We start from the raw sequence: 17,035 nt of genomic DNA on the forward strand, positions 1-17,035 counted from the left end.
TGAATAGGATTTGTTGAGTTAAAAAGCCGAGTAAATGTGGCAAGCTGCAGTTTCTCTCTCGTGTTATTTCTTTCCGGATGAACTCGGCATTTTTCATAGCTGCTTCACATATTTGCAAAGCGTTTGCTTGTGGCTTAAGCCCTTTTATTGCATTCTGCAGATGGCGATGTGACGTTGTGCCATTACAGGTCCTCTGGTGCTCTGGCCCTCTGCTCCCTCCCTCGGCTCCTTCACTTAAGATCTAATAAACTTTACATTTGTTTGGCTTGGTCTACACCCTCATACAGTTCAGTCTGCTGTTTGATATTGTCCGAGTCTGAGCAGAATTTTTTCTGAGGTCCTCGAGGATACCGTTTTTTATGCAAAGTCCTCATCTGCAGCCGACTTGCAGACTTGCCTCCATTGTTGACTTCTACGTAATGCCTGTGCTTCTTGTGGCTTTTCGACTATTTCGCTCCTCACTCATTTCATTTTCGGACATTTACTTGGTCCATAAGTTTGTCAGTAGTGGCCTTTTCACTGCCTGTTTCCTGGCTCCTCGCCACTTTGACATCTTAAAGTTTATCAAATAGTGGCCACAAGTTGTGCTGCTTTGTGTATGTATATTTTCTGCGGTCATGCTTTTGCGGTTTCTTCAGCTCGTTTCTATATTTATTTATGCAGATCTCTGCCTTTTTTTCCCAAACTTTTGTTTACTCTTTTTGTGCACCGAATGCATAAAAGGGGGGGTTAGTTGAATAGCTTTATTTTCACCAGCATTTTTGTAATTAAAAATTATTATTTCCGCATACAACGCGGAATGCATTTTCATTTTTAATTAGATTGCGTTTTACGGGAATGGCTCCTTCGCCATGACCCAGTAAAATTCAAGTGCATTCCACGGATACGAGTATCCACACTCCAGCCAAGGACAAGGACAAGTACATTTCTATTATTACCACCCGCGGTGGTTGGCAGTGTGGTGGCTCTGGTTTAATTAATTTTGGGACTGCAGCTTGTCAGTTATACAACTTATACTGCATGCGAGTGATATAAGCTGCCGCCTCGTTATCAGCGTATAATCATTTATGGAGAGTGACGCACATCCACTGCCGCATTCCCAGCCACATTGGGTGCCGCATCCAGGGGCAATTAAACGCCCACCGAAATGCCGATGGTGCTGTTGGTGGGGCATAAATCACACAAAACTATTCCATATTCCGAACTCTCTATTCCCTTTTTTCCCAAACTCCCGACATTTACACGGAAACACGCTTATCGGGGTTTTGGCGGCTGATTGCCACTGCCATTGCCACCGCCGACTGCCGACTGCCTGTCTATTTGCTGCCCTTCAATTTTATTCAATAAGTTTCGTTTATGACTCGGCCACGCTCTGGCTTCCTCCACCATTCACCATCCACCATTCACCATCTATCTATGTGGATATCCCACAGCTATTGTAGCTAATATCGAACATGGCTTTTAATTGAATTTCACGCGCTCACCATAAAGTTACAGCGTGTCCAGTTCGCAACTTTATGGCTGCTGTGGATGGGATATTTATATCTGTGTATATATATACATATGTATATATAGCGTGCGTGTCCTTTAATTGCCATCGCTTCTTGTTATGGCAATCGTAAAATCCGGCTCTGTTATTGCAGTGTTCCTAGTTTATAATAATAATGATAATAATAAGCGTAATAATGGACAGTGACATCAGTGCGTATACGTTATGCGGCGAGTGCTTGTAAAATTAATCGAATACTATATTAAACGAAATTGTTCATTAGCTTTCCATGTCGCTCAGTTTAGTGCGAATATTAAAGGGCAAACCTATATACGATTTTTAATTACCACCTGATAATTGCGATCCAAAATCCTTATCATGCTGATAATTATTGGGCCAAAGGAAAGGTTTCCTATCTACAATTGATGACGTATGCTTGTCTTCCCGATAAGCAGCTCTTCAAAACATTGTCGTCGTTTCCGTGCTGATATTTTCTATGCCATGGGTTTGACTTGTCAATCAATTGAGTTATAAATTAATAAATCAACTGCTTTCGTACACATGGGAGGTTCAATAAAATGCAGTTTGCTCTAACTAAAATAGTATCAAATCAGCTAGTACATATCAGCAAGTGTCTAGTTGAAGTTTTAAGCTTGAAATGCAATTACAAGTAGTTATTACTGTAGTTAACAGCTAACCGTATACGTTACACATTAAAAAAAAGCATTAAATTAAGAAGTAAGTTTCCAGTATTGTGCATACTTCCTTTTCCGCTCCGAGTTTATGAACCTTTTACTAAGGAACCCCCTATTGTATTGTCGATGTGAGTCTGATAATCAGGTTATCAAGTTTCGTAGGCACTTTAGTTATTTATGGTTTGCCATAGTTAATTAGTCACTTAGGCAATGCGTTCTTTGGTACCGTATCGCTGTGGAATATCTTCGGCTTGACAGTGTTAAAAAGAGGACGTTATAAATTCAATTATAGCTAATACGCCAGGTGATTTTTCTTTGGGGTGGGGGTGACTCAAGTGCAATGCAGACGAGTGAGTTACCAACCAGCTGGCTGACAGGAAGCAGACGCGGACTGGCATTGGAAATTGTTTTACTACGGGGCCATTTACAAAACAATTACACTTATTTGTGCGCCATTTAACAGCTCGTCCTTCCACTGACAATCCATCAGCGGCTCTTTCTCCCCATTCAGCGAAACGCGGCGGAACTCAAGGGAACCCAAAGCCGACTGACGCCACTCGACTTCATTTCGTCCTGACAGCTCTGAGTGGAAATGAACCCGGGGGCCAGTCGATCCACTAGGCGAAAAATATTACAAATACCAATTTAAATTGCAATTGAATTAACAGTAATAAGTATTTGGTTATGCTAATTCACGATCCATTTTCAAAGGTCTTATTCAAAGGTTTACCAGTATGTTCGTTTCTTTAAAGTCCTGATTTCCAACTTTCTATTTGTTGCACACAATTTTGCTGCAGTGCACCTATTTCCGTTGCAAAACACTTGCCCCAAAAAGACTGCTTAGTATGCAGCTGAGCAAGGAGAAGAAGAGCCAGCGACAGCTGACGAACTGCATACCTGCAATGGCAGGTAAATAAAATTAATCATACGCCCCGTGGCACCTTGGCGTTCAGTTGAAGAATTTGCGCAATTCAATTATTAACTTTTTGAATAAATTGAAGATTTTATTACCCATAACTAATTGTATTAAAACTATACATTAACATATTTTTATATAACTTAATTTATGAGATAATTTAATAAATACATTTGTCTTAAAAGTTGTTATACTTCTAAAAATGTATTGTTTTTTTATGGGCGGCTTTACTTGCTTTCTTCCTTAATTGGCTTAACAATGAACCGGTTCTTCAAAAATTAGGCAATATCTGATTAATTTGTGCATTATTCATAATCTCAAGAGCAAATACCATTGGTCTATCCTTTGTTTGACAAAGGAAAAAACCCTATCAACCGAGTTCTTGGAACTCTCGCATTGAGCTAAATTAAAAGTATGAGGAATTTCTCCCGTTGGCGTTTCCTAACCACACACACACTGCAAACGAGGCAGTGGGATGATAAGAGAGTTTGGTGCTCAAAATGATTAATGTGGCGCAAATAAATGAATTACCATTTAATAATAGTAAATAAAACCGGTGTACACAAGATAGGCGTAAAGATAAAGAATGCTTAAGTGAAGAATAAAATATATCTTGTTTTATGAACTTGGTAATTTAGTTCAAATTTACTTGTTACTTGTGGGTGGGCTGCCATTACGACCTTACTAATAAAGAGCGGAAACCCAAACGACGATGGGCAAAAAATAAAATATTCTGAATTTTCAGGAATTTAAATGTCAAGTTTCTATAATCCGGTAAATATTTTGGCTAATTGTCTTGGAACTTTTGTTTGTTTATGCTAGTCAAGTGATATTTGTTCACTTCATCAATTTAATTTAACTTTATGCTGACATCTCTAATTCTTCAGACTTAGCACCAATATCATTTTATATTCACTTTTTGCGCGTTCAAATACTTTGAATATTTTAATATACTTTAAAGTAAGGCTATTCTTTATATAATAATAATACAAAAATTTATTAAAATTATAAATTAAAAGTATTGTTTATTATTTTCTTGGGAGTCCCCTTTTTACTATGTACTGCCCATTCAGAGTTACTCATCCCCAGTCAAGGTGCTTTTTGATGGCTACTATCTGGGTTATGCAAACTTGATGGCGGCAAGTGCCGAATAATAATGATATCAGAGGATTCTTCGCATTAAAAACTCGTATATTATTAGATTTACATTCCTTTCGGCGGGGCAACAATTGAATGACCTCTAATCGACGAGCGATTTAAGCGGGGACGACTCAAAAGAGATACCCCTTGCCATTCAGTCGTTCAGTTGCCTGATTGTTTACAGATTCCTCAAGGAAATGAAAGTCGACCAAGTCCGGTGCGTAGGCTGATTGCCATACTGATACGTCTTATCTGCACTAAGATAGGAGAAAAGCCCCTGCGATCGCCAAGTCCGTGGCACCCACAGAGTTGGCATAAATACGTCGCCCGGTAGCCAGTTGGGAGCAAGTTTCAAACGAACCGCACAGCGAACAACAACATGCAGTCCCATCTCATCGCCATCCTGCTGGCCACCGTGGCCATCGGCTCCTGCGTCGCGAATCCCAATCTCATCTCTGGTCCCTCGCAAATGCTCGAGATAATGAGAGCCTCCAGCGAGATGCAGCGTAATAATCCACAACTGGTGTTAGAGTGTTTCGACTATTATAAACCCCTTTTGCAAGACGACTATGACGCGTATCAGGTTGAGTACAATCAGTGCATCGCTAAATTCGATGGCGGTAAGGCCGAGGTCCAGCAGCGATATGTGCCCGTTGTCTGGGGCATCAGCAACACCACCTTCGACAGCTGCATGGAGCTGCTGGACTGTGATAACAAGAATAGCAGTGAGAACGCGCTATCCTGCTACGCCGAACAGGTGAGTGATTAGGTATTGGGTTTTGTGGTAACTCTGAGGTTCCCAATAACAAAGGCGGTTGCCTTGGCTGGCTAAGCTTCATTCATTAAAAAATTAACAAATATTTAAACATCATTTTCAGGGTCCAATTAGGTCCAAGGACTTGTCCAGTGTGGCTTTCAATGCGTCGACCCAAGTCAGTTCGCTGTTGCAGGAGGTCGAGCAACTGGGATTCACCCGCGATCTATGCTGCAATGCATCGGCCAGGAACTATGAGATCAACTCCGCCAAGACCAACCAAGCTCTTCAGCAATGCCTGGCAAGTGTAGTTCCTGTGCCAGAAAGTAGCACCACTAGCTCCACCAGCGCCACTTCCAGCACCACCGCTGCCCCCGTTTCCACCGATAGCCCCACAACCGTAGCAGAATCCACATCCACACCAATTATAAGTTCGTCCACAACGAGGTCTCCATCGACAGTGGCGCACTTCAGTGCCGTTGAAAGCAGCAGTGGCAACAGCCAGAACCGATTTGCCAGGAAAGTGGAAAGTATTTTGAAACATATTGTTTAAGAATGGAGCAATATCAAGGTCCATATCAATAAAATATTAAACAAGAACATTGCAAACCGACTATATTAATAAGGGAAATTAAATAAGGGAAATATTAAGGCATGCCATAGCAAAAGTTTACTGAAAGTTTGCACTTACAATATTTTGTGGCCAAACTTAAAATTTAAAATGGGATTTAGTTCAAAATAATATTGCAGTGCGTACTATAAAACTATATTTTAAGTGACTTCTAACACTGCATAGAAAACTAACAATAATACGGATGAAGTATATGATATCGCCATTTAAAATTCCAAGCTACTATAATTTATTTTCCAAGAATGCTCTTATCTTCGTCTGAACAGCTTTCACCGGTTTGCCGTAAACTTCTCATTCAATTGAAAAACAAGCCTAAGGCCTTTGAGAAATGGCAATGGCTTATAGGGACTGGCTGCAATCTTCAAGCCAAACAGATGGAATCAAGTGATGAAGTCAATCTGGGAACTCAAACGAGAAACTAAAACCCATTGCAACTTACTTAATTAACGGACCGATCTAGGTGGAAAACCGAGTAGGAAACCAACCTGATGCGATGCAAATAAAACTTTTTGCATTTGCTATCCGTCCAAGTTTATCAAAGATTTGCAGGACACCAGCGGGGGCGGGGGCTGGGAAGGACAAACATGTAAATCAGCCTGGGAAAACTTTACCCCGGGCGAGGAAAAGGAGGAAATCTAGGACGGGACACTTTAAGGTAGCGGTAACAGTTAAATAAACAGTAGAGCCATTTTCCTAGCGGTGTTTTTTATTCAATTTTAATTGCGTGTGGTGTTATTGTTTGTGCAGCTGCCGGCGGCCTTGTTGTCACTGCAATTAAAACAAATTAGAAGCTCTGTGCAAAGGGGAGATTTCACTTTGCCAAAATAAAGCCAATAACTTGCCAACTCCCCGTATCCTGCATCCTTGCAGTCTGGCAGCCTGCCTGCCTATTGGTTGCAAGTGCGATACCCAAAACACACACACACTCAAAGGAGAGCACGCAATTAAGATATGCAAATTAGAAGTTGTCCTTGCTCCGGCAGCTCCTGATGTTTTCCTGATGCCATCTTCACTCCACTGGGCTCTAATAATTATGCAGAGCTATGCGATGAATACGGCTTTAATCTAGGCCAGCCATCTCAATGATAGATTTTTATTTGTATTTTAGGCAACAATATTGGTTTAAGTGAGTCATTAAACTTTTTCAAATGTAATTATTGTGTTGCCTGTAAGTGACCGACAAGCGATTTTGATAAGCCTGAAGTGTATATTGTTCGGTCATTAGTCATAAAAATTCTACCAATATCAAGTAATCAACCTGTGCCCGAGTATTGACTCGAAAACAAATTGACAACGGTTGGGAAATCCTAAAATCCGCCGTCTATATATATAAACTTCCAGTTCGGGACACTCAACCCTAGCATGCCTACTTGTTTACGAAGGACTGGTCAAAATTATTTGTATTCACCTATAACATTCAATATGATTAAATCGGAATACCCCGATACCTTCAAGAGGTTTTGTGAATATTCCAAGAATCGAACTGCAAGCAAGACATATATACTCGTATATATATAGACAACACGTGTGTCTCGCACTATAAACACTCCAATTAGATTAGATTACTTTAGCCTTAAATTCCCAGCAATGTGCTTCCCTTTTCGAAAGCACGGCAAATTGCGAATGAAGATCAATTCTAGAAAGTATAGACTTCGATCGAATGCTGATCTAGGTGAATACAAATTTTGGGAGCGGGGTGAAGGAAACCCTTGAACTGGATTTGCCGGGCGGGTCCCAATTGAGTGAAGGTTATAAAACCGATAAGACTGATAACTACGCTTGGGCTTTTGAGATAGCTCGAGTGATAGGCTAAAGCTGAACAATAACATGGCAATAACATGCGGTTTTTAATGGAAACCAAGGCAGGAATATTGTTTTATGGACCACTCAATTGCGACGCCTATAAATACTGCAGGTGCTAGGTGGTTCCAATAAGTACGAATCGATCGCTGGAACAGTTGAAACGTGTTAGCTCTCTTTCAAAAATGCAAGTCAAGTTGTGCGCTATCCTGTTGGCCATTGGCCTCAGTCAGGTCGTGGCCTATCCTCCACTGCAACTCAACAATCCGCACAAGAACTTGGTGCAGTTCATGATCCAATCCCGTGAAGTCAGCAGCAATAGTGACCATACCCTTGTGTGCTTGGATTATTACCTTCCCCTGATGGACGAAGTTGTGGATACCTACAAGGCCGATGTCAAGGCGTGTTTGGATGCAGCTTCCTTGGAGATCTCGCAGATCAACGACAACACCAAGGACGAACGAGATGCCATCGACGCCTCCGCCAATCTCTCCTGCGCTGCCCTCACCGCTTGCAGTGCCAAGGAAGGCGCCGAAGATTACTTCAAGTGCTACAGTGAAGTCGTAAGTTGACTTTTGATGTGTTGGCAAACCACTCGAACCACTTCCACATATATGATTAAATCAGTTTACTAATTTTCCCATGTTCTGCTTTCCAGGGTACCAACAACACCAAAACCATGTTCACCATCTCCGCTAACGCCTCCGAGCTGCTGGCCGCTGTCCAGGAGGAACTGCGTCTCATCAATGTGAAGGAAGAGGTGTGCACCAACAAAACGCAGAGGACCTATGGAGAGAACTATGGTGCGCTCTACGACGACTTGGGCTCATGCATTGGTGGAGCTCCCATTCCATCGGAAACTACAAGCACACAGGCTTCTTCCACGGATTCGTCGACTGACTCATCCTCTGTTTCCACCGAGTCCTCTACTGATTCGTCCTCCGTTTCAACCGAATCCTCTACTGATTCCTCCACTGATTCGTCCTCCGCATCAACCGAATCCTCTACTGATTCCTCGACCTACTCGTCCTCTGCTTCAACGGAATCCTCCACAGATTCATCGACTGATTCGTCCTCTTCGTCCTCCGAATCCTCCACTGATTCATCGACAGATTCGTCTTCAGTGTCCACCGAATCCTCCACTGATTCATCGACCGATTCGTCTTCAGTGTCCACCGAATCCTCCACTGATTCGTCGACTGATTCGTCGTCCTCTGCATCCACCGAATCCTCCACTGATTCGTCGACTGATTCGTCGTCCTCTGCATCCACCGAATCCTCCACTGATTCGTCGTCCACCGAATCCTCCACTGATTCGTCGTCCACCGAATCCTCCACTGATTCGTCCTCCGATTCCACCGCATCCTCTACTGAATCCTCATCTGTTTCCACGGAATCCACCACAGAAAGTGATGGTAATAAGGAATCGGCACCTGAGGAGGACTTGAAATCCCTCTCCACTCAGAACAGCAATGACCTCCAGAAGATTCTTAAGAATCTGCGGGTTTGGTTCAAAACTCACTAAGCCCTCGTGCTAATTTTAAATATAAACATTAGCGAAAAGAGCCCAAATAAATATACATATATACTTTATTTATTGGAAAATAAAAAGAATAAGTGTTTTTTGTCTTGGGTCATCGAAAAGTGCCTAAAAGTGTAACTTCATAGGCGAACACTGAATAAAGAACTTGCAGAAAAGTACCGTGTGATTCATTGCTTAACCCACTAAAGATATCCCCTGTTATCAGGCTATAGTCCTCGTTGAGGCGCCAAAGTACAGTGTTACCCAGCACTTGACTAACCACCACCCGTTAGCAAATCAATTACTAGTGGTCAGCCGATAAGCTACCAACAATACTAGCCATTACCAATGCCAGATAACGTGGCTATTTATGGAGGGTTGGGTCAGTGAAAAACTTATTAAAAATGAAATCGGAAGAAATCATGGCCGATTTTGAGAACACGATAGCAACTTAATTAGCTTTTAATCAGCATGATTTAATGATTTCTCGATGACAGTTCCTACCAACGAAAATTATGATAGAATGATAGAACAGGGCTATAAAAATATGAAGCATAAGCCAGTGGCATTCAGTACGAATTCGAGATCCGTTAAGTCGGTTAGTTAAGTGCGAATACCAAAAATGAAGTTCGCTGTTGCCCTGTGCCTGCTCTTGGCCACCAGTGGCTATGCCCTGGTTCCCAAGCATCCCGCTGACCTCGTTTCCATGTTGGCCCGCCAGCAGTTCGCAGTGCGCACTTTGATGGCCGCTCCCGAGCCGCGTGATGAATCGACCCTGATCAATGACTGCTTCAACCACTACCTGGAGGACCAGACCAACGTGATCATGGGCTACAACCTGCAGTACACCGGATGTCTGAGGAGCGCCCAAACTGGCCGCGACGAGCTCACCAAGGAGAGCGCCTCGGAGCGCCAGGCCCTCCTGGATCGCACCAACAGCATGTGCTACAGCCTGACCCAGTGCGATACCCTCGTGGATGGCCTGGAGTTCTTCGACTGCTACCGCAATGCCGTAAGTATAATGAGTCACTAATAAATAGATCTCGAGAAGATGATCAACATCTTCTAGCAGCAACGTTTATGAATGGAAACCTCTTTAAAATGTGCCTCAGCAACACGTTGGTCTAGACTTCCATTCGTATGGCTTATTGCTTGATTAGAGTGTAATCAATAAGCGTGCCATTAACTCAAATCCATTAAACCCCTTGTGTTATATAGAGTGTTATATGCATAAATATTATGTGCTGAAGTGTTTTATAAAGACTGGCACTCTCAATCGTGAACAATCATTTGCGGAATATAAATAGTAACATGCGTGTTCTTTTAGTCCTCCGACAGCTACAAGGTTATGTTCACCCTGAACAGTGACTCCAGCCTGGACTTCAACCGCATCAGTGCCAAGTACCAAGTGATCGAGACCGATCTTACCGCCTGTGTGGATGCGGCTCGCTTGGATTACGCCCACGATATGGACTCGTGCGACGAGAATCTGACGGTCTGCTTGAAGGGAGGCGAGACTGAGCCCACCACTACTCCTGAGGCTCCTGTGACCACCACTACTCCTGTGGCTCCAGTGACCACCACTACTCCGGAGGCTCCAGTGACCACCACTACTCCGGAGGCTCCAGTGACCACCACTACTCCTGAGGCTCCAGTGACCACCACTACTCCTGAGGCTCCAGTGACCACCACTACTCCTGAGGCTCCAGTGACCACCACTACTCCTGAGGCTCCAGTGACCACCACTACTCCTGAGGCTCCAGTGACCACCACTACTCCTGAGGCTCCAGTGACCACCACTACTCCTGAGGCTCCAGTGACCACTACTCCTGAGGCTCCAGTAACCACCACTACTCCTGAGGCACCAGTGACCACTACTCCTGAGGCTCCAGTGACCACCACTACTCCTGAGGCTCCAGTGACCACTACTCCGGAGGCTCCAGTGACCACCACTACTCCTGAGGCTCCAGTGACCACCACTACTCCTGAGGCTCCAGTGACCACCACTACTCCTGAGGCTCCAGTGACCACCACTACTCCGGAGGCTCCAGTGACCACTACTCCTGAACCTACTACCACTAGCGAGCGCCCACCTGAGGAAGATATTAACAGATCCTCGCGTTTCGGTCAGAGGAGGTCGTGGAACCTGTTTAAGCGCTTCTTCTAATCGTGAGGAACTTTTAATTATTTATTGCATACACTGAAAAAATTCGAGAACCGCGGAAGTCATAATAAAATTGGCTGCGTATAAAGCGTAGAATACTTTTGGGTTCGACTTCAAATTGTTTTCATAGACAGGTGAAAGCAGTGACGCCCGCAGGATTTCTGCAAAAGGGGTCCTTAAAATATCAAGAAAATGTTTTACTAAATTATACCTTTTATTAAATTTTTAGAAATTGTATAAATAGTTTTTCTTTTGAATTTCAAAGTTTTTTGAACCAAGTGGGTTTGCAAAGTGGATTAACCCTCTTGAGTGCGGCACTGGAAGTAATCTTATCGCCGATAGATGACGGAGTAATGAATCTTGCCTGTCCAGGCAGACAAGCGCCACACCATGGACTACTGGTGTTTGGCACTACTCGTAGATCAGAGAGCTTCGATCCACCGGACGACACTGGCAATCATTGTGCACGGTAGAAGATAAGTGGAGCACCTGAACTTGTCATAAATAACTGGCCTTCGGGCCAGTTCAATAAAACCGAATGGCGTGGAACCGAGTTATTAGGAAATGATCAATTAGACGCTCGGCACTTGAGCGCTTTCGTTGGTACTTGGAGGCATTCGAGACTGGCGATCAAATGGAAGCACGACGTCGATTTTTAAGAACGGAGACCCGTTGTCGCCTCCACGGTTTACATACTCTATTATTATTGTTTGCCCTTTTTTTGGGCTTCTCAAATGCTGCTGGAGTCCTGGACTTGCTCACCCCCGAACCGGATCTCACGATAGACGAGTGTCACGATGAGTTCACCATCGCCTGTGCCAACGCCTCACAAGTCTTCTCCGATTCCTACGACTTGTGCGAACTGAATGCCAATGAGACCATCATCAATCTGGAGGTCGATGTGGAACTGGAGCGACTGCAAATCGAGTTGGGATCCAGTGCGGTGTGCGGAAATATGCAAATCTGCGACACATTGGTTGACGATCTGGACTACTTTCAGTGCATCAATAAAAACGTAAGTTCCAAATTTGAATTCCAAATTGGTATATAAATTGATATACAAACTCTCTTTTAGGGAATCCGTAACCTAGACATTCTGAACGAAATAAATTACAATGCCACGAGTGCGTATACACGGCTACATGAGGATTACGATGCAGTGCAGCGGGCGTTTCTGCTTTGCGGCCTAGATGCCCAGAAGAAGTACATGGAGGACATAAGGCAGGCCCACAGAGACCTCACACAATGTCGATCGGAAATCGACGAGTTTAACGAGTAATTATCGCTTATCTGTCACTAAAGTAAACAAAATGATTAAGGGTGAATAAACACCATCATATAAGCAGCTAAATCACTCTAGTTCACCAAGAATTGATATTATTTATGATTTGTTTATTGGCAGATCCAGTTTAGATATTTTAAGTCCATTTATATAACTTCCATAGTTAAGTTCTATTATACATGGCAGTACAATAAAAATGTATTAAAGTGCATCACTTTGCTGCAGACATTGATCCAAGGATCGAAAGATGGTATCGGTTCCTTTCACATACTTTTGTTCGGTTTGATTTGTGCACCGATAGTGCTCCAATTCGATTCTACTTAATTTCTTATTTAGGATCAACGCCTGTTCGCTGGCATTAAATGAAATACTGTAGACATTCGCCAACTGTAGCTTGGCCTACAGGGAAACTAAGGTTAGAAAGGTCGTATATCGAAAGATAGCCACTCACCATTTTGGCAAAGCAATTGAAAAAGTCGAGGGACTCTGTCAAGGCCAAACACTGATCAATAAACGAAGACATGTCCAGGGCAGCTGCTCGAATCTCCTCCTGAGCCCCAGTGGCATTCGTTAGCAAGGACTGCCGTTCGCTAGTAGTATCCTTCTGACAGGCACTGTATCCTTGCGACCAGGTTGCCCCTTCACTTTCCAGTTTGGGTAGATAACGGGCAAAACACTTCTTGGTGTTGCCCAGATTGGAAACCGTTTCGTTTCCATTATCAAAGTAGGAACACAAAGAGTTCAGAGTTCGTGGAGTAGGCTCAGCATACGCCTAGAAATGTAGTTGCAAATATTTAAAAATAAAAAATATATTTCTTATTTACCTTAAGGGCTAGAAGCAGAATAATAGCAGTTTTCATGGCACTGATGACCATAAAGCACTGAAGGAAATCGAAGCGAAACTTCCGCGTCAAGTTACCGAAAGTTGGTAATGCAATCGGACAGTGATGTATGGTTTGTTTATAGGCTTCTTATCGCTGGGGTTCGTCTGCAAATAACGAGCCAGTGGCTCCCAAACTTTGCACTTCGATGATGAGCAAAAAGTGTTGCATACTTTTAGCTAAACTTTTTTTGCTAACTTTTCCGGCGAAAGTTCGTCTCGGCAATTAATTACGTCACTCGATAAACACTCACTCGAAGTGGTTCAATAGATATTGGGCTGTATTAACCAATTGGTTACAGCAATCGATTCCGTGGATCGTAAACCCCTAAGCCGCTAAATTGCGATTGATAAGTTCAAAGAACCGAGAGTTAGGCCTTCCGGTGGTTCCTGGCCACCTTATCTGCTGGCTATCAGCTTTTGACCCTGAATACACGTGTGTGGCATCGAATGGGAATGCACATGCAAAGCAATTTGTGGGTCTGGGCATTACGCATACGCATTAATGCTACCTAATTGATCGACGCGCGGTAGCACGAAAATATTCGCCAAAATATCATTTCGCCCAAACGGATCAATCATTCGCCCCGCCGGCCACGTATATAAAGGTTTTGTACCACTTCCTTGGTAGCGACAGTAAAGATCGAGCCGCCAACAAAACGACCACCGACATGAAGCTACTGTGCAGTGTGCTAATCCTTGCCAGCGTTCTGGCGGCCAACGTAACATATACTTCGATATCCGCAACTCTTCCGGCAATAACCAGTTTGGCTCTTCCCTTGACCAGGCCAAACCCAATGTCCAGCTGCAGCTGCAGAGTGCCCTGGACCAGTATCTGGTGCACGCCCGCAATCTGGATGCCACCGTGTCCGCGGATGTGACCACCCAGTGCTTCAGCCTCTATCTGCCCATGCTGAACGAGGTGGCCGCCACCTTCTCCACCTCCTACCAGGCCTGCATCAGCACCGCCAACGCCGAGACCGCCAACCTGACCGCCGAGGCCGACAAGCAGCAGAAGATCTACCAGGCGGAGGTCACCAGCCTCTGCGGCGCCTTCACCGCCTGCAACAGCGACAACGACACCACTACCTTCTTCAACTGCTACGCCAGTGCGGTGAGTTCTAGAGCTAGATGATCCTTTATTATAAGCACCTTCAACTAATCGTATTACTTACCCAGGCTGAGAGTGATGTCTCTGTGATCTACGACATCGCCACCAATGCCGCCACTTCGGCCAGCAGCCTGAGCATGGGCATCCAGGCCATCCAGGCCACCGAGTACCAGTGCACCAACACCACGGAGAGTAACTACGTCCGGGACACCGCTGCCACCTACGATCTGCTGGACAGCTGCCTCAAGTACGGAGTGCCCACCACCTCCACCGCCGCCCCCTCCTCCTCCAGCCCCGTTGCTAGCTCGAGCGGGGCTCCTGTCACTGATGGCACCACTGTTGCTGCATCGTCCACCGCCTCTGCTGGCACCACTGTGGCTGTGACCACCGCCGCTCCTGGCACCACTGTGGTTGCATCGTCCTCCGCCTCTGCTGACACCACTGTGGTTGCATCGTCTACCACCTCTCGTGGCACCACTGTGACCACCGCTGCACCCGGAACTCCTGCTGCGGCAACCACGGCCGCTGCTGGCACTCCGGCCTCTTCTTAACTCTCTTAGCTTCAAGCAATCGCAAGCAATAAATGAGCATTAAAAAAATTATAACCGGTGTTCCATAAAGATTCTCTATGAACAGTGAAACTCATTAATAGGTCAAAAGCTATGTGTCTAGGTCAAAAATAATCTATGAGTTATTTCATACACGTGCACGTGACTTTTTTTTTATCTACATATATAACTATTTTTATTTATGTTATGAAAGGAAAGGTTTATTCGATGAATAAAATGTCGAAGCAGAATAGGATTTAAATACAACTGCTAACAACATAGAGATTGTAGCACACGAATGTTGCATACTTTTGGTCAATAATCAAATGTTATTTAAAACACAAAAGGAAAACTACTTCGGTAAGCCGAAGCTCATATACCCTTAAATAAAAACATTAATGATCGAAAGCAGCAAACTATGACTTATTTTCTATTATTTTCATTTACTTTTTCCAACATGGCAGCTATAAGATATGATTTGGATCGAAAAACTGGATTAAAAGGTTTATGATCGAAATAAACGAAGCCAGGAATTCTTTTCCATTAAATCGATTGTAATGTTCAAGAATGTGCATATATCATTTTATAAGGTAGCAAATGTATCCTTCACTTCGTTGCAAATTTCTCACCGAAATCAAAATACCCTCCGCAAGGATATCGAAAGTTTATATCTTAATTCAATATTCGAATACGACACATTGATAGTAATAATTTTCGGTAAGATATTGGGCTTTGTTACCCAATAGTTACAGATATCAATTCCACGGATTGTAAACTCTTAAGCTGTTGAAATACCTGTGATAAGGCAGTCTTGTAGACAGCCTTATATTGCTATCCACACTTCATCCTGACTCATCGATTGAAGCCGTCTGGTCATACGCCCTAATGCCACCTAATTGATCGGCATTCAGTGGCAACAAAAAAATCACACGAATTTCAAGTTGGTCAAACGGATCCATCATTTTACCGCCCACTCGCGTATATAAAACATTTAGACCTGGCCTTCAGTAGCCCCAGTCAAGGAAGAGCCGTCAACATGAATATTCTGTGCACCGTGCTAATCATCGCCAGCGTTTTGGCAGCCAACGTAAACAATCCGTCACATCCGCCAGTTCTGCGATAGTAACCACTTCCGCTTCCAGGCCAAACCCAATACGCAGGCGCCGAGTGCTTTGGATCAGTATCTGGTGCACGCTCGCAGTCTGGATGCATTCGTTTCGGAGGATATGACCACGACGTGCTTCAACACATACATGCCCATGCTGAACCAACTGGCTGCCACCTTCTCGGCCTCCTATCAGGAATGCATCAGCACCGCCAATGCCCAGACCGCCAATCTGACCGCACAGGCGGAGCAGCAGCAGAAGACCTACCAGTCCGATGTTGCCACACTCTGCAGCGCTTTTACCGCCTGCAACAGCAGCGATGACACCACCGACTTCTTCAACTGCTACGCCAATGCCGTAAGAAAGAATAGAAAAACTAGAAAAACTTGAAAAGCTATGATTCTGATATAAATCGATTGTTTTATAGGCTAATAATGATGTCTCCGTGATCTACAACCTGGCCAGCAGTGCTGCCAGCTCGGCCAGCTCCCTGAGCTCGGGCATCCAAGCCATCCAGAGCACGGAGTACCAGTGCACCAATACGACGCAGAACAACTACGTCCGTGATACTGCTGCCACCTACGATCTGCTGGACAGCTGCCTGAAGAACGGAGTGCCCACCTCCACTGCCACATCCGCAGCTGCCACTCAGACTACCTCCACCACAGACGGCTTCTTCTTTGGCCTTTAAAGCGTTGGCATCTGGAACTTCAACATATCTTTATCGAAGCTGATGAAATCTGTGTGAAATGTAAACCAAAAGTGAATTTTATGGTTCAGTAAATATTATTTGTAGAAGTCTAAACAAATAATAAAATTATATTGCAACATCAAAAGTCTATGGAAGTTACACTGCAGACATATGCAAGGAAATGAGTCTTATATTAACTCAATTAACTCAATTATTAGTAAACTAAAGTCGTACTGGTTCCAGATGTTATTAGTAAAAAGTGCCATGTCAAGTCATTCTAGTTGTTAGGGAAATCCTAAAAAGTTC

General features: G+C 44.0%; 7 protein-coding genes across 9 annotated transcripts; 6 read left to right on the plus strand and 1 right to left on the minus strand.

Annotated features, from left to right (window-relative positions):
• The first annotated feature begins 4,582 nt into the window (after positions 1-4,582).
• Positions 4,583-5,603, plus strand: LOC122614080. Its single transcript, XM_043788552.1, has 2 exons — positions 4,583-4,997; positions 5,119-5,603. The coding sequence occupies exons 1-2, from the start codon at positions 4,620-4,622 to the stop codon at positions 5,545-5,547; spliced, it is 807 nt and encodes a 268-aa protein (XP_043644487.1). The 5' UTR covers positions 4,583-4,619; the 3' UTR covers positions 5,548-5,603.
• Positions 5,604-7,555: 1,952 nt separating this feature from the next.
• Positions 7,556-9,036, plus strand: LOC122613441 (lisH domain-containing protein C1711.05). Of its 3 annotated transcripts, none has more exons than XM_043787624.1 (3): positions 7,556-7,988; positions 8,084-8,650; positions 8,753-9,036. In XM_043787624.1, exons 1-3 carry the CDS (start codon positions 7,611-7,613, stop codon positions 8,948-8,950), a joined length of 1,143 nt encoding a protein of 380 aa, XP_043643559.1. In that variant the 5' UTR covers positions 7,556-7,610; the 3' UTR covers positions 8,951-9,036. The 3 variants fall into 3 exon arrangements, with proteins under 3 accessions (XP_043643559.1, XP_043643560.1, XP_043643558.1); XM_043787625.1 differs by having other exon boundaries at positions 8,084-8,644; positions 8,747-9,036; XM_043787623.1 differs by having other exon boundaries at positions 8,084-9,036.
• A 533-nt stretch (positions 9,037-9,569) lies between these two features.
• On the plus strand, positions 9,570-11,179 carry LOC122614311 (proteoglycan 4). The gene is made up of 2 exons (XM_043788866.1): positions 9,570-9,959; positions 10,275-11,179. Exons 1-2 carry the CDS (start codon positions 9,570-9,572, stop codon positions 11,112-11,114), a joined length of 1,230 nt encoding a protein of 409 aa, XP_043644801.1. The 3' UTR covers positions 11,115-11,179.
• A 372-nt stretch (positions 11,180-11,551) lies between these two features.
• Positions 11,552-12,537, plus strand: LOC122612982. The gene is made up of 2 exons (XM_043786920.1): positions 11,552-12,126; positions 12,187-12,537. The coding sequence occupies exons 1-2, from the start codon at positions 11,746-11,748 to the stop codon at positions 12,388-12,390; spliced, it is 585 nt and encodes a 194-aa protein (XP_043642855.1). The 5' UTR covers positions 11,552-11,745; the 3' UTR covers positions 12,391-12,537.
• Positions 12,538-12,572: 35 nt separating this feature from the next.
• Positions 12,573-13,694, minus strand: LOC122612983. The gene is made up of 3 exons (XM_043786921.1): positions 13,218-13,694; positions 12,845-13,165; positions 12,573-12,792 (listed from the first exon to the last, which is right to left on the minus strand). Exons 1-3 carry the CDS (start codon positions 13,266-13,268, stop codon positions 12,595-12,597), a joined length of 570 nt encoding a protein of 189 aa, XP_043642856.1. The 5' UTR covers positions 13,269-13,694; the 3' UTR covers positions 12,573-12,594.
• A 144-nt stretch (positions 13,695-13,838) lies between these two features.
• LOC122612980 (mucin-1) lies at positions 13,839-14,989 on the plus strand. The gene is made up of 3 exons (XM_043786919.1): positions 13,839-13,995; positions 14,061-14,387; positions 14,453-14,989. The coding sequence occupies exons 1-3, from the start codon at positions 13,945-13,947 to the stop codon at positions 14,933-14,935; spliced, it is 861 nt and encodes a 286-aa protein (XP_043642854.1). The 5' UTR covers positions 13,839-13,944; the 3' UTR covers positions 14,936-14,989.
• An 872-nt stretch (positions 14,990-15,861) lies between these two features.
• Positions 15,862-16,874, plus strand: LOC122614119. Its single transcript, XM_043788605.1, has 3 exons — positions 15,862-16,019; positions 16,075-16,395; positions 16,466-16,874. Exons 1-3 carry the CDS (start codon positions 15,969-15,971, stop codon positions 16,727-16,729), a joined length of 636 nt encoding a protein of 211 aa, XP_043644540.1. The 5' UTR covers positions 15,862-15,968; the 3' UTR covers positions 16,730-16,874.
• Positions 16,875-17,035: the final 161 nt, after the last annotated feature.

Source organism: Drosophila teissieri, chromosome 2R, assembly GCF_016746235.2.
Source record: "Drosophila teissieri strain GT53w chromosome 2R, Prin_Dtei_1.1, whole genome shotgun sequence".
Taxonomy (NCBI): Eukaryota; Metazoa; Arthropoda; class Insecta; order Diptera; family Drosophilidae; genus Drosophila; species Drosophila teissieri.

Coding starts and splice junctions, on each gene's coding strand:
- LOC122614080 (XM_043788552.1), top strand. CDS start 4,620: ATGCAGTCCCATCTCATCGCCATCCTGCTGGCCACCGTGGCCATCGGC. Junction 4,998..5,118: donor TATCCTGCTACGCCGAACAG/GTGAGTGATTAG, acceptor CATCATTTTCAG/GGTCCAATTAGGTCCAAGGA.
- LOC122613441 (XM_043787623.1), top strand. CDS start 7,611: ATGCAAGTCAAGTTGTGCGCTATCCTGTTGGCCATTGGCCTCAGTCAG. Junction 7,989..8,083: donor TCAAGTGCTACAGTGAAGTC/GTAAGTTGACTT, acceptor TCTGCTTTCCAG/GGTACCAACAACACCAAAAC.
- LOC122614311 (XM_043788866.1), top strand. CDS start 9,570: ATGAAGTTCGCTGTTGCCCTGTGCCTGCTCTTGGCCACCAGTGGCTAT. Junction 9,960..10,274: donor TCGACTGCTACCGCAATGCC/GTAAGTATAATG, acceptor GTGTTCTTTTAG/TCCTCCGACAGCTACAAGGT.
- LOC122612982 (XM_043786920.1), top strand. CDS start 11,746: ATGGAAGCACGACGTCGATTTTTAAGAACGGAGACCCGTTGTCGCCTC. Junction 12,127..12,186: donor TTCAGTGCATCAATAAAAAC/GTAAGTTCCAAA, acceptor ACTCTCTTTTAG/GGAATCCGTAACCTAGACAT.
- LOC122612983 (XM_043786921.1), bottom strand. CDS start 13,268: ATGGTCATCAGTGCCATGAAAACTGCTATTATTCTGCTTCTAGCCCTT. Junction 13,166..13,217: donor TTCTGCTTCTAGCCCTTAAG/GTAAATAAGAAA, acceptor CTACATTTCTAG/GCGTATGCTGAGCCTACTCC. Junction 12,793..12,844: donor TCAATTGCTTTGCCAAAATG/GTGAGTGGCTAT, acceptor GTTTCCCTGTAG/GCCAAGCTACAGTTGGCGAA.
- LOC122612980 (XM_043786919.1), top strand. CDS start 13,945: ATGAAGCTACTGTGCAGTGTGCTAATCCTTGCCAGCGTTCTGGCGGCC. Junction 13,996..14,060: donor CCAGCGTTCTGGCGGCCAAC/GTAACATATACT, acceptor TCCCTTGACCAG/GCCAAACCCAATGTCCAGCT. Junction 14,388..14,452: donor TCAACTGCTACGCCAGTGCG/GTGAGTTCTAGA, acceptor TTACTTACCCAG/GCTGAGAGTGATGTCTCTGT.
- LOC122614119 (XM_043788605.1), top strand. CDS start 15,969: ATGAATATTCTGTGCACCGTGCTAATCATCGCCAGCGTTTTGGCAGCC. Junction 16,020..16,074: donor CCAGCGTTTTGGCAGCCAAC/GTAAACAATCCG, acceptor TTCCGCTTCCAG/GCCAAACCCAATACGCAGGC. Junction 16,396..16,465: donor TCAACTGCTACGCCAATGCC/GTAAGAAAGAAT, acceptor ATTGTTTTATAG/GCTAATAATGATGTCTCCGT.